The sequence below is a fragment of the Scyliorhinus torazame genome, chromosome 15 (genome assembly GCF_047496885.1).
Source record: "Scyliorhinus torazame isolate Kashiwa2021f chromosome 15, sScyTor2.1, whole genome shotgun sequence".
NCBI lineage: Eukaryota > Metazoa > Chordata > Chondrichthyes > Carcharhiniformes > Scyliorhinidae > Scyliorhinus > Scyliorhinus torazame.
Genome location: NC_092721.1, coordinates 22,701,882 through 22,716,247, shown reverse-complemented (window position 1 = coordinate 22,716,247; position 14,366 = coordinate 22,701,882). Strand labels below are relative to the sequence as shown.

At 47.0% G+C, this 14,366-nt stretch overlaps 1 protein-coding gene across 5 annotated transcripts in view; it reads right to left on the bottom strand.

The window, feature by feature from the left end:
- Window positions 1-13,692, bottom strand: part of lmo7a (LIM domain 7a) — a 257,694-nt gene extending 244,002 nt beyond the window's left edge. For 4 of the 5 annotated variants that reach the window (XM_072476155.1, XM_072476159.1, XM_072476160.1 and 1 more), the window contains exons 1-2: window positions 13,656-13,692; window positions 12,874-12,944 (exon numbers count right to left, since the gene is read on the bottom strand). In XM_072476155.1, coding sequence (XP_072332256.1) covers window positions 12,874-12,944; window positions 13,656-13,677 — 93 coding nt within the window. In that variant the 5' untranslated portion in view covers window positions 13,678-13,692. Of the gene's footprint in view, window positions 1-12,873; window positions 12,945-13,511; window positions 13,595-13,655 lie in introns of those variants that run through there. The other variant, XM_072476157.1, reaches the window with a different exon arrangement.
- Between the last annotated feature and the right edge of the window lie 674 nt (window positions 13,693-14,366).

Here is a 14,366-nt window from a genome sequence, read left to right as displayed (position 1 = left end):
TGCTGCCTGGGTGGGCTCCTCTGCCTCAGGGAAATTGGCACGTTGAATAATTCAGCCCATGTAGCAGAGAGGAGATAGATGTTGATTTTTGTTGGTAAAGGATGAGTGGCCAGGAAGGAAGTAATCTAGAAGTGATTAGGCACATAAAGACTTTGAGAAGAGTGAAGGAAATGAGTTGAGTCAGCAGACTTGAACATTGATGGAAGGTGATGTTTAAAGCTCAGCTTCAACCACCTCCTTTTCTAAAACCAACCCCCCCTCCCCACCCCTCTCCTTCGAAAATCTCAACATCCAACTTTCCAAACATGCTTTCATTCAAATTCCCTAACTTCTGGCCTGATTTTTTTTTTAAACCTCTCCCCCTCTGTAAAAATGTTAGGCTTTGAACCAAGACAAATATGTACAGAAAAATTGTCCTGATTATTCTTTCAACACTTAACAACAGAGCATGGCGCATAAACCTACCTTTGAAAAGTCCTTCCTTGACTCCGGTTTGGAAAGGATTTTTCAAAGCTTCAGGCCAACTTGTATGTAGAGTGTAAAGTGCATCAGGCTAGTAGCAACAAAGATTGTAAATAATCAGAACGGTCTCCACTGGGAGGCACTTAAATGAGATATCCCTCTCGGTGTGACGCTTTTGAGGAATAGTAATATTTTCAACACATCGTAAACCCAGTTTGTGTTTTGGTGCCTTGCGATTAGGTTTGCGTGCCAAAATAAAACAAAAATAACTTGCTTCCCGACGGCAGAAATGCACCGAATATATATTAAATTCCATGGCGAAATTCAAGCTTCACCCGACTGCCGCCCCCACATTCTCCATTACAATCTACCAATAAAAAGTCAGTGGCCAATCTGTATTTGACTTTCAAAATCAATTGAAAAACAGTGCATGTTCAGTTAACATAAAAACGATTTAATACAATTCAAGACTCGTTTTAGCAATGTACTGAAAACCAAACTTCAAAATCTTCAGGCTCTTTTACTGCCTCGTGTTAAACAGCAAGAATCTCACAAAACTACAATAGGCTACATCCATCAGAGTCGGTAAAACGTACAGAAGACAGCTACAGAGATTTGCCCATGTAAAAAAAGTAACTTGATAATAACCAGAATAAAAATTTAGCATACATTTTAGAAATAGTTTAAATGCAAAAGTAGTTTTTTTAAAAATCTGTAATTCTAAACTTCAGTGATGTTCTCTGTGGAAGGATTGAATTCAGTCATACATTTCAAAAACTGGTCATATCATAGGGTAGATTGAGAAAGTTTATTAGAAGAGAGAGTGGGTCGATTTATATGCTGAGTCGAAGTCTATACATGCATTTTGGCAAAGAGCAAAAATGGTGCCAGACCAACACAAACACCACAATCTATGGCAATTCCAAATAATAACAATAATCTTTATTGTCACAAGTAGGCTTACATTAACACTGCAATGAAGTTACTGTGAAAAGCCCCTAGTCGCCACATTCCAGCGCCTGTCCGGGTACACGGGAGGGAGAATTCAGAATGTCCAAATTACCTAACAGCACGTCTTTCAGGCCTTGTGGGAGGAAACCCACGCAGACACGGGGGAATGTGCAGACTCCGCACAGACAGTGACCCAAGCCTGCAATCAAATCTGGGACCCTGCCGCTATGAAGCAACAGTGCTAACCACTGTGCTACCGTGCTGCCCAAATCATTGAACTAGATCAAATGATACGCTTTCAAGAAGTTCCTCAAAATAATTTCAGAACTTTATCCCTTGTGCAGGTGACAGGTGACATTAGAATGAAGACAAAACCAGTTGATTCTAAATCTGTGCAGCAAGCACTTTGGCTTGGGGAAAAGGAGTGAGGGGCAGGGTGAAGAGGAAGGTCAGTTACAAGTGATCCACAGACAAAAGGTAGCAAACCACCAACGATTAATAGTATCGACATCACAAGGCACAAAAGGTTAACTGCATCAAGCCACAAATTAAACTTGAACGGCAATTTCCTGGCCTTAAATTACAGTTGAAGCACTGACATTTACTGCTCAAGAGAGTGACAGATTTACATTGTACCTTCAGTTATTCACACAAAAGGAATTGGCAAAAATACTTAAAATACTGATGATCTGATACATTGGCAAACAGAAGCTAATCATATTTCACATGCTTAGTAAATGCCATATTCGTAATAAATTGGTTTTACTGCGAATTGGAAGACAGTTGCATGTCATGTGATACAGCTGCCAGGGAAGAATATTCACCCGTTTCCTGCTTTGATCCCAACTGATCTTCTGACAATTGGACTCTGTGGCTGTGGAACCACTTTGGGACCAAACCAATTATTCAGTAGTAGGGACTGGATAGCAAGCTGGAGATGCAATGTTGGTCTATTCTCAAGGCGAACAAATAGGCTAACAAGTAGTTAACAGACCACAGACCAAACACTGGACTTCTTTTTTTTTTAAACATCTGCATGTCCTGGTACTAGACAATCCAGTCGCCCACATGAAGTAACTGCTTCTGCCCAGTCATTACTATATATAGTACTTAAATTCTACTGTGTGGGTGGCAAAGGATGGGAATAGAAAACACTCGTTCCTTCCTCACTTAAACCCTTCCCCAAATTCGGATTAAGATGATATTGATGGGCCAGGAAAAAAGGGACCAACCTGTTGGGGAACCCCAAACTCAATCAAGCACACACTGCAACATACCATGGTCTGCTTGCACCTTTAACAATACCAAGGACAGAGTTTGCAGAGCTTACAAGAGTTCTTCATGCAAATATCTATGCGCAAGATGCCCCAAAAAATGAATTGAGGCTTTTAGAAGAACAAATTAATAATTCAGTCCAAGGGCTAAATCAATATGTCTTGGTGGCACACGATGTCATTAAGCGGAACACCATTGTGCATTTCCTCCTCCTTCAGCTAATTCAAGTCTCCAATCTTCCCGAGCACGATTTAATGGAACAATTTCCAAGTGCCATTTTGGGTGCAATTCACAGGGTGTTTCTTGATGGCCACACTGGTGAGATCACAGCACATATTCAGCGGCATTTAGTGCCGCAAATGAGCTCCTACGAGCTTCTTGCCATTGCAGACTGCCTCGCCGTCCGATTCACCAGACTCGTGCCTCAGCTCCTTGCTACTAACAAGAGGGAGACACTTTTAAATGCACCCTCACCACTCCCTCCGGTCAACGCACAAGCATATCAGTGCGCAGACTTGCTCTTGCTATGGGGATGCTGGACTTGCCAGGCTTCGATGCGAGACGGGGCATCCTATTGCCCGGAGGGGATTAGAGGGCCAGCAACACAGCGGCAGCAGGGTCACCAATACTTGCAAGTGCGGGCAGCTTGTCTAGGAGGACTGCCGTACATCGTAGGAAGACGACAAACTACCTCCACCGAGCTGCAAGGATAAGTTACAACCTCTCTCCTGGCATCAGTTTCACCTGCCACCCCTCAAATTCCCAACCCCCAACCACCTAAGATGGCATTGCCAAGGTGGCACAATGACACCAGTGTACCACCCTGCCCAAAGGGCATGCAGCCAGGGGATTCCAATCCCCTGGGAGACCCCCATGAGTGCCGATCCATCTGGTCCCCGTTTGTGGGGATCAGTCCCAAACAGTGCTTGCCCGAGGTCTCGGAGGAGAAGGGGATGAATCCCAATGTCCCAGGTACCTCGGAAATCTGCACACGAGTGTGAGGCTAGCTGTCTCGCTCGAATATGCAGATTTGCTAAAAGGCTTCTAGGGCACAATCTGGTGAGCAGCACACAGTTGCTGATGCACATCAGGTGGAGGCAGGAACATCCAAGGGAGGCAGAGGTCGGAGGTCTGCTGGATCCCAGGACTCTGCGTCCCAGTCAGGTGCTGAGCCTTTGGACAAGGTTATCCCAGAGCTGATGCAGATGCTACGACATGGTCATGAAATTCAGGAATGGATGTCAGTGACATTCCAGCAACTGGATAGCCAATTGGAAAAGTCCCAACAGCTATGGGCACAGGAGATGATGCCAACTGTGTAGCACCGAGGCCAACACTGCTAGGGTGGTGACCGCGGCAGCAAGCCTGCAGCACGAGGTCAGCGTCTTGAGTGGCAGTGTCCAAGGCGTGGCTCAGTCTGTGTCGACTCCCTGGGCCCCAAGGGCACCATCAGGGAGGAGGAAGCGTTGAGAGCCAACCCGGAGCCTGCCAAGGAGACGATGGCGGAGACGACGCCCAACTCCTGACACCAGCGCATCCCAAGGGCAGCGGGGAGATCAGGGTGGCACAGCAGCCCTGGTAAAATTGGCTGGGGTCTTCCTGCTCCAGACCCTCCAGAGGACACCCCCCCCCCCGCACCCTAGGCGACCCTGACCTGGAATGCTTCAGCAACAACCCCCCCGCCTCCCAGCATGATATCTCACTGGGCAGCCGGCTAATTCCCGGGAGGCCGTTGCATTCAACTTCAATGTCGCTAATGAGACTAAAATGAATGCAAATGAGGGTTGATGATATGCTCGCCATATTTGAATGGGAATGAAGGGTTATGGGGATAAGGCGGGAAAGTGGAGTTGAGGATTATCACAACAGATCAGTCATGATCTCATTGAATGGTGGATCAGACTCGCTGGGTTGAATGGCCGACTTCAGCTCCTAAGCCTTATGGTCTTCTGTGCCTTCTGTTACAAGCTGGAGAGTTATCAACTTTTACTTGAAGGAGGCAAGTCCAAAAAGGCCGAGATTTAAGGAGTGTTTGCGAGAGGGGCAGTGATTCAAAACACTCAACAGCAAAGCTTCGACAGGAAATGAAACACTATTTCAACATTTACAACAATAATAATGTTATTCTCAGTTGATTCTTAAATCATAACATTTTAGCAGAATTTTGAATCAGGATGGTTGGCTCACTGGCTCCATTTGCAGCCATGCACAAGGGCAAGTATGATGTACTTTTATATTGAGCACAGAACCACCATCACGGTCTGTGCGGAGTCTGCACGTGTTCCCCGCGTCTGCGTGGGTTTCCTCCGGGTGCTCCGGTTTCCTCCCACAAGTCCCAGAAGACGTGCTGTTAGGTAATTTGGACATTCTGAATTCGCCCTCTGTGTACCCGAACAGGCGCCGGAATGTCGCGACTAGGGGCTTTTCACAGTAACTTAATTGCAGTGTTAACGTAAGCCTACTTGTGACAATAAAGATTATTATATAAGCAATTTGGGTACAAATTGTGCAAGAGTAGGGGGAAAAAATAATCAAAAGCCAATTGAGGAACTGCGAGTGTAAAACGGTGCACCGAGCAATCCCCAGTGAAAGACAGCCTGAAGATATAAAGAGAAAAAAACCCAACTTGATTTGCATAGCACTTTTCACAACTCCAGGACATGACAAAGCCCTTTACAGCCAACAAAGTGCTTTTGAAGCGTAGTCACTGCTGTGACGCAGGGAACATGACAGAAAATTAGCAGTCAACTCATCTCCACAAAGAGAATCCTGAGGAAGGAGCAGTGCTCCGAAAGCTAGTGACATCGAAACAAACCTGTTGGACATTAACCGGGTGTTGTAAGACTTCTTACTGTTAATTAAGCAAGGTCTGACTTGGCTATTTATACACACGTCCTTATTTTAAATCAAGCAAAGAAGTCACATTTCAACAGCTGAGACAATGCATAATTTTCCTTGAAGAGGTACATTTGCTGCACACAATATTTGAACTACAGACTGTGTTCAGTTGCCAAGCTTCAGCATATTTAGAGAACGAGCGAGAGCGCGAAAGAGAGAGAATGAGCGCAAGAGAGAATGAGCTAGAAAGAAAGAAAGAGGGCGGTATTCTCCCCCCCCCCGCCGGGTGGGAGAATCGCCGGGGTGCCACACGAATCGCGCCTCGCTGCCCCGACCCCCGCACGCGATTCTCCCACCACCACCCTGAAACCAGCGCCACGCGGATCGCGCTGGGCCACTCGGAGAATCACCGCAAACGGCGAGCGGCGATTCTGCGGCCCGGATGGGCCGAGCGGCTGCGCGTAAACGGCCTAGTCCCGCCGGCGCCGTCCACACCTAGTCGCTGCCGGCGGGTACTTGTTGCGAAGGCTTGGGGGGCGGCCTGTGGGTGGGGGGGGAGGGGGACTCCATTCCCAGGAGGGGCCTCCGTAGTGACCTGGTACGCAATCGGGATCAACCGATCGTCGGGCCGGCCTCTCTGTCGGCAGGCCTCCTTTCATCCTCCAGCGAGCCTGGATCCATCCGCCATGTTTGTGCGGGTCGGCCTGGGGGAGGACGGCCACCGCGCATGCGCTAGTTGTCCCCGGCCCAACTGCGCATGTGTGGGACCCAAGGCGCCGAGTCGGGTCTCTGACGCCGCGCCAAGACCCCGCCCCCGTAAATCACGCAACGCCCCTTCTAGCCCCACAGAGGGGGCAGAATAGGGGTCTCGGAACGGGCGCTGCCGCCGGAGTAAAACACTCCGGTTTTTACTCCGGCATCGGCACTTAGACTCCCGTTGGGAGAATCCCGACCAGAAAGTCTGCAAAAGTGAACACATTCTCTCTAACTACTCAGGATTTAAAATTAAATGCGGTTCGTTCGCCAATTCATTTTGCGCTTCTCTGCGAACGCAATTTAAAAGAAATCTTGTGAAATAATGTTCAACACAAACAGCATGCTGTCCAACAGCAACATCATCATTTCAACTGCTGTTACTTAATATCGCTTTTGAGAAGTTGCAAGTGCTTTTAAAACAAAAGTTTTTTGTCAGAAATTCTAAAAATGTGGAAAGTAAATTCGGAATTTATTCTCGCCTTGTTCTCAAGCTAAATAGTTGAACCATTTGCACAAGCTTTTTTGCCAATAAAACATTTATGAAGTTATATATGATTAGTGTAAAACACAATTGTGTTCTTTTGGTGTAAACCTGCATTTGAACTCCCCGAAGACACAGCGCTCAGTTGTTGATTCTACGAAGTTTGACCATGTGTGGCACAACTGGAGTGAAATCCAGTCATATTATTTTCATGAGAGACAAAAGAAATTCACTCAATTTTAAGAACATGAGAAATAAGAGCTACAGGAGACCTGACAATCGAACGTGTTTGGCCATTTAATACAACCGCAGCTCATCTTCTACTACCAATTCCACTTGCCCCACCCCACATCCCTCGATTCCGACAGACAGATTTTTGTTTAATCACAGCCTTAAACGTATTCAACACTGGGACATTTACAGACCCCTAGGGTAGATATTTCCAAAAGGCTCTCGACACATCCATGTGATGCCAATTTTTTCGAACTCGGTCCTAAACGATCAGCCACTAACGGAGACTTTGGGCCCCGTCAGCCACGGGAAACAATCGGTCATCAATTTCAAAGAGATTACCTCAATCTTCTAAACTCCTGAGAATATAGGCCCAATTTACTCAGCCCCCCATCACTGGTTCAATTCCAGCCTTCAGAGACTGTGCAGTTTGCACGTTCTCTCAGTGCCTTTGTGTGTTTCCCCTCCGGGCACTTTGGTTTCCTCCTATAGTCCAAAGATGTGACCCTTCTGACCACAATTCCTGCACTTTGCATCTTTACACCAGCAGTCTGCTGCCGCACGGTCAATTTTTGCACCTCGGTGGTAATTTCGAACCGGTGTCTGTGTTTGTGTCTCAGCTGAGATTTTATGGACTCTAATGCTCAAATTAAATGGTTGGGCTTCCTTAGCTGCTAATTCCATAAAGATTGTGACTTCTAAAGCATTCTTTAGGTTTAAGTTGCTTTCTGCCAACAGCCTTTTTTGGATGGCTTCACTTAAACCACGCACAAATCGGTCTCTGATGGTGTTGTTCAAGCAATCTCCAAATTCACAGCTCTCAGTTCATTTCTTCAAAGTAGCTGCGAACTGTTGATAGATTCCACCTTGTTGATTTCTGACCCTCTCAGTGATTCACCTTGTTGATTTCTGACCCTCAGTGATGACCAATGGTTTAGGTGAGAAGTGGCTCTGTAATAGGTTTGAGCCTGGGCTTTCTGGCTACACCAGACTTGCGGGAGATTGAATGTTTTCCTCCATTGCACTCAAGAAAGTTGGGGCTACAATATCTGCCGCAATTTTGTTCACTTGGCCAAAATAATCACAAGATTCCTTATATGAGCTCAAACACCTCGGTGCACTCATCATACAGTCCCAATATTTTTATTATGGAATAGGCTGGCATAAGCATGATGTGCCACAATATTTGTAACACTACTTTGCTCCTTTTTTCAAACACTGTACCCCGGGGCTCAGCCGGTTTCCTTCCGAGTTTTGGATCACCCCAGCTCCAACTGTTGCAGGGTACTTGCTACTGACCGTGCTCCCTGTACTGTTCCAGATTTTTCCACGCAGAGCACATGATAAGTTTATTGGTTCCTCCAAAATTTACGTTTAATTTTGGTTCCTTCTGAAAGCTGCTGCCAATATTTGTCACAGCACGGTAGCACAGTGGTTAGTACAGTTGCTTCACAGCTCCAGGGTCCCAGGTTCGATTCCCCGCTGGGTCACTGTCTGTGCGGAGTCTGCACGTTCTCCCCATGTCTGCATGGGTTGCCTCCGGGTGCTCCGGTTTCCTCCCACTGTCCAAAGATGTGCGGGCTAGGTGGATTGGCCATGCTAAATTGCCCTTAGTGTCCAAAAATGTTAAGTGGGGGTTACTGGGTTAAGGGGACAGTGCAGACTCGATGGGCCGAATGGCCTCCTTCTGCATTGTAAATTCTATGATTCTATGGTCACCCCTCCGTTATCAGCTTTGGTATGCTTTTAGCTTCTTAATCTTGTTCGGAAGTATGCGCATAGATCAACAATTTTTTTCTTCTTCTCGAGTCTGCCAGAATGGTTTCGAGCTGCTCATCAGTTTTCTTTGGGGTATTTTTAGAAGGATAGGTTCGTAGACCACAAGGGTACAAACAAACAAGAGCTTTATTGGAAAGGTGTTTACTCAAAAGGCTACAAGGATAGACTGCCGGCGCAAACGGCTGATGATGTCATCAATAAGTCACCTGATCAGACTCTCAAGTGACCTTGTTGTAACTGGGAACAAACATGAATATGCAATGTGGAAATAGGGATGCTTAGGAAAGGCACCGATAGGTAGAGTCACATGCTCTTTCAGGGTCAAACATGACACCAAGTTTGCAAACAGTCTGGTTCAGCCTCAATGGATTCAAAACTGACTATTTGTGAACATCACTGTAAGCCATCTACCAGTGTGTAACATAATAAGAATCTTTATTGTCACAAGTAGGCTTACATTAACACTGCAATGAAGTTACTGTGAAAAGCCCCTAGTCACCACATTCCGGCGCCTGTTCGGGTACACAGAGGGAGGATTCAGAATGTCCAAATTACCTAACAGCGCGTCTTTCGGGACTTGTGGGAGGAAACCAGAGCACCCGGAGGAAACCCACGCAGACACAGGGAGAACGTGCAGGCTGCGCACAGACAGTGATCCAAGCCGGGAATCGAACCTGGGACCCTGGAGCGGTGAAGCAACAGTGCTACCCACTGTGCCACCTACAAGATGCACTGTAGAAACCCACCAAGGTTCCTTCAACAGCATCTTCCAAACCTGCGGCCTCCACCTTGTAGAAGGGCAAGGGCAGCAGACACATGAGAACACCACCACCTGGAAGTTCCCCTCCAAGCCATTCACCGTCCTAACTTGGAAATATATCGCCGTCCCTTCACTGGGTCAAAATCCTGGAACAGCACTCTGGGCATTTCTACAACTCGGGGACTGTAGTGGTTCAAGGCGGCGGCTCACTACCACCTTCTCAAGGACGACTGGTGTAGCCAGTGACACCCACGTTCATTAAACAACGAAAAATAAAAGACTGGGGTGACACGGTAGTACAGTGGTTAGCACTATTGCTTCGCAGTGCCAGGGACACCGGTGCGATTCCTGGCTTGGGTCACTGTCTGTGCGGATTCTGCACGCTCTCCCCTTGCCTGCGTGGGTTTCCTCCAGGTGCTCCAGTTTCCTCCCACAGTCCAAAGATGTGCAGGTTAGGTGGATTGGCCATGATAGATTGCCCTCAAGTGTCCAAAAAGGTTGGGTGGGGTTACTGGGACAGGGTGGAGGTGTGGGCTTGGGTGGGCTACTCTTTCCAAGGGCCGGTGCTGACTCGGTGGGCTGAATGGCCTCCTTCTGCACTGTAAATTATGATATGCTTTGATCTAAAACATCCACCAATACTTGCTTTCTGCCACTGAGCCAACTCAATAGCCATTTAATTACTTTCTCCTTAATTGCATCTCAACAATAAAATCTTTATTATTGTCACAAGTAGGCTTACATTAACACTGCAATGAAGTTACTGTTAAAATCAAACCTGCTGTGGTGCGGTTTATACTGCTTTTTGAAAGATCACTTCTATTTACTGCACCAGCTTGACCAATTCTCTATTAAAGAATTCAATCAAGTTAGTCTGACAAATATGTATCTTCAACAAATTCATGCTGCCTCACTTTGAATAACCCATGCCTTTCCAAATAAACATTTATTTTGCCCCCAAAATTAGTTTTCAATAATTTCCCCACCAACATGAAGTTGATTGACCTGAGATTTCCTGATGTATCCCTCTCCCCTTTCTTGAATAGCGAGCAATATATCTGCAACCCTCCAGCAGAAAGTCAGCTCTCACACAATCCATGTTCCCATTTTTGCTTATTCCTGTGAAATTCCACACTTGAGAATTCCCCAAATATTGGGATTGACATCAGCTCACAGTCCAGATTTTGCACCTTTAGTTCTGTAATGGGCATCAATTTTTACTTGTGTCATGTGAGAGTACCTTAAAGAAAAGGGTGTTTAAGAAATGAACCTTTAAGAAATGTGTATTTATCACTAATGTCAGAGAGTGGGTGGAGCTGGATTGTCTGTCAGCTTTTTACTTTTGTTATAGGCAGTTTGCTGTAGGGTGTGTTTTAGTTTTGTTTTCAGTGTTGGAGCCGAAGCCAGACCAAGCAGGTGTACTGCTGTTCTCTCTGCCATCAAAAGACTATCTCTTGATCATTTGGTGAATTCAGAATTATAAATGTTCTCAGTAGTGAATGTAAATCTAATGTGCTTCTGTTAAAAGGTGTTTCTTATCTCTTCTGAATGTTGTTTGGGAAGTTATTAATCATTACGTAGTGTTGTATTCTTTGGGGGTTGTATTTGAATTAATGGTTGCTAAGATGTTCACTGTATGTTTTAAAAAGGTTAACTTGAGTTCATAGAATAAACATGGGGCGGGATTCTCCGCTCGCGCGCCGGTTGGGAGAATCGCCTGGGTCGCCAAATTTTCCCGCGACGTCGGTCCGACGCCCTCCTGCGATTCTCCCAAGCGGCGAGAACGGCCCCGTCGAGTTCCCCGCGGCGCAGGCCGGAGAATCGCCCAAGACACCCAAAATGGTGATTCTCCGGCACCCCTGCTATTCTCAGGCCCGGATGGGCCGAGCGGCCAGGCCAAAACGGCGGGTTCCCCCTGGCGCCGTCCACACCTGGTCGCTGCCGGCGGGAACAGCACGGGAACGCTGAGGGGGGGGGGGGGGGTGGCCTGTGGGGGGGGGGGGGGGATCCTGCACCGGGGGGGCCTCAAATGGGGTCTGGCCCGCGATCGGTGCCCACCGATCGTCGGGCCGTCCTCGCTGAAGGAGGACCTCCTTTCTTCCGCAGCCCCGCAACATCCGTCTGACATCTTCTTGCGGGGCGGACTCGGAGAGGACGGCAACCACGCATGCGCGGGTTGGCACCGGCCAACCCGCTCATGCGTGGGTGATGCCAGTTATGCGGCGACGGCCACATCATGTAAAGGCACTGCCTTTACGTGGCGACAAGGCCTGGCGCGTGTAAATGACGCGGCCCCGCTCCTAGCCCATTATCAGGCCCTGAATCGGTCGGGATAGGGACCGTTTCGCGCCGTCGTGAACCTCGACGGCGTGGGCACTTTGGCGCGGGAGTGGAGAATCCCGCCCACTGTTCTGCTTTAAAAAATACTTTTCCATTTCTGCTGTACCACACCTGTAGAGTGGGCCGTGTGCTCCCCATACCACAATCTATTAAAAGTTGTGGGTCAGGTGAACTCCATGATACACTTTGGGGTTCTCCAAACCCTGATCCATAACACTTGAAATAATTTGCTGATAAAACGCAAGACTCGGAAACAAATGAACAGTATTAACTTGATCCAAGTGTATTCAGGTGCATTATATTCGAATCACAAGGAGTCAAAGCTGATGGTATCGCTCCTGAAATAGTTATTCCCTCCCTGGCAAGGAGGTTTCAGTTGTGCTAAAGAGTAAGACACATTTTGAAAGGCCCTTTTGATTAGGTATTCACAATATTGTAACTCCAACCATACATATCACAGAATTGCAATCTATCCCATTGATCTACTCGCCCAATTACCAAGGTGCTAACTTTACAGCATCGAAACCGCAGGCAATGAGGGAAAAAGGCTTCAAAAAAGAAATGCACCCAACCGCTAAAACCTGGCCTCACTGACACGGAAAAATCAAGTCGAAAGATTGAGAGAAGCATATTTTCAGGACTAGTTAACAAGCCCTGGGGAATTGTTCTGACAGAATTCATTTCCTCAATGGAAAATCAATCATTACTAGAAAAAAGTTTTTGTTTTTTTTTAAACTTTTTGTTGCTTTAAAGTCCTAAAAAAAAAAAGAGCTTGCGGATAAATGATTTAACAACAGTAGCCCCCACAGAAAATACAACAAACTCTTGAAAGTTGTGTGATAGAATCAAATAATTCTGCTCTTGGGTTTGGAGGGGGGGGGGGTGCACGGGAAGGAAATATCCACAGAATTTGATCACAAAAAGTGACCAAATTGCTTCAGATGCAACAAAACAAAAATTCTAAACGCTTTTAAAACTTGGAAAAGTTTCATCGACTCACCTCTACCCATCGCTGAGCTTCAGTGAATGCCAGGACGTGATCAGGGTCCGCTTGCTCTCTCCACTCCATGACTGAGGCAGCGAATATTTGGAAACAAAACAAAACACACGGCACAAAAAGTTATTTTTTAACCGACACCTTTGCTAAGGAACAAGGTTAGAACGGCAGATGAACGCCGACGCAATGAACAAATGAAGTTGCGAGAGGGGGCTCAGGACGTTTTGTAATTTCACTGGTGTAACAGATTCGCCGCCTGACAAGCGGCGCTCCAACTGCCTTGAAAGCGAACCCTTTTTGACACGGGTGAGTGCATGCAACAACACATTTCACTCGGAAGTGAGGAGCTCCACTTCATCCCCACCCTCCCCTCCCCTCCACCTGGCGGTGCACAATTCGTGGTGCAAAAAGGGACGAACAAGTGAATTGGTCTAGCCCCAACTTGCCCACATTTTGCCCCACTCCAAACACCTGTTCCTCCCCCATCCCAGGTCGATTCCTCAAGTTTAAAGAGCCGCTTCTGTTCATTTTTTTAAATAATCCTGCCAATTTTCTTTTAAATGTCCCCCTCAACATGTCATATTTGGAGAGGTAGGTTTTACTGCTTTGGGGACTTTTGTCACCTGTGCAGTCTGTCTCACCTGGTCTACTGACACCTCCACTTGTTTTAAGAGAGGGGGGGGGGGGGTTGCTTATAGCTTCCAGCCTTTTCTCCCTATACCCTTGGGAGTCTTTTAACACTTCCTCACACACTCGCCCAGCCTGCACCCCGCGTCACTTCTCACCTGAGCCTCTGGAGAGAACCATTAGCCGCTAAACAGTTCCGCGAGCCCGCCCAGCCTGTCACTCAAAACCTTCCACCCGCCCCCCCGTTGCATGCCTCAAGACCGGTAGCAGCACAGCATGGGAGTAGAAAAAAAACAAGCCTTCTGTTTACTCTGCATTGTGTCTGAAACGAAACTCTGGTGTTTGCATTTCAATGAGAATGAGGGCGAGTTTACAGAGATGCAAATTCCAAAATAGGCGGTCGAGTATCTCAGCTCTCTGCATTAACTCCCCCCACCCCTCACCCAGAAGAGCAGAACATTCATTCAACGGGACCCCGCTTTCAAAGAGCAGCTCACAACTATTAGTGTTAGCACCAGCGTTGCCAAGCCTCCAGGATTTGGCCGGGAGTCTTCAGGAATTGAAGGTCAATCGCCAAGAGTGTGTGCTGTGTGCAATCCTGGGGGAAAGGAATCATCGGGGCATTAAGCATGTTTTTTAATTTGCCTTGTTTCTTGCCAGATATAGATGATTTGGAGTTGGGGACCAAGTGTAATGTGTCCAAGTTTGCAGACGACACTCAGATTGGTAGGAATAACAGCAAAAGGGATTATTATTTAAATGATAAAATATTAAAACATGCCGCTGTGCAGAGAGACCTGGATGTGCTAGTGCATGAGTCGCAAAAAGTTGGTTTAAGTGTGCAACAGGTGATTAGGAAGGCAAATGGA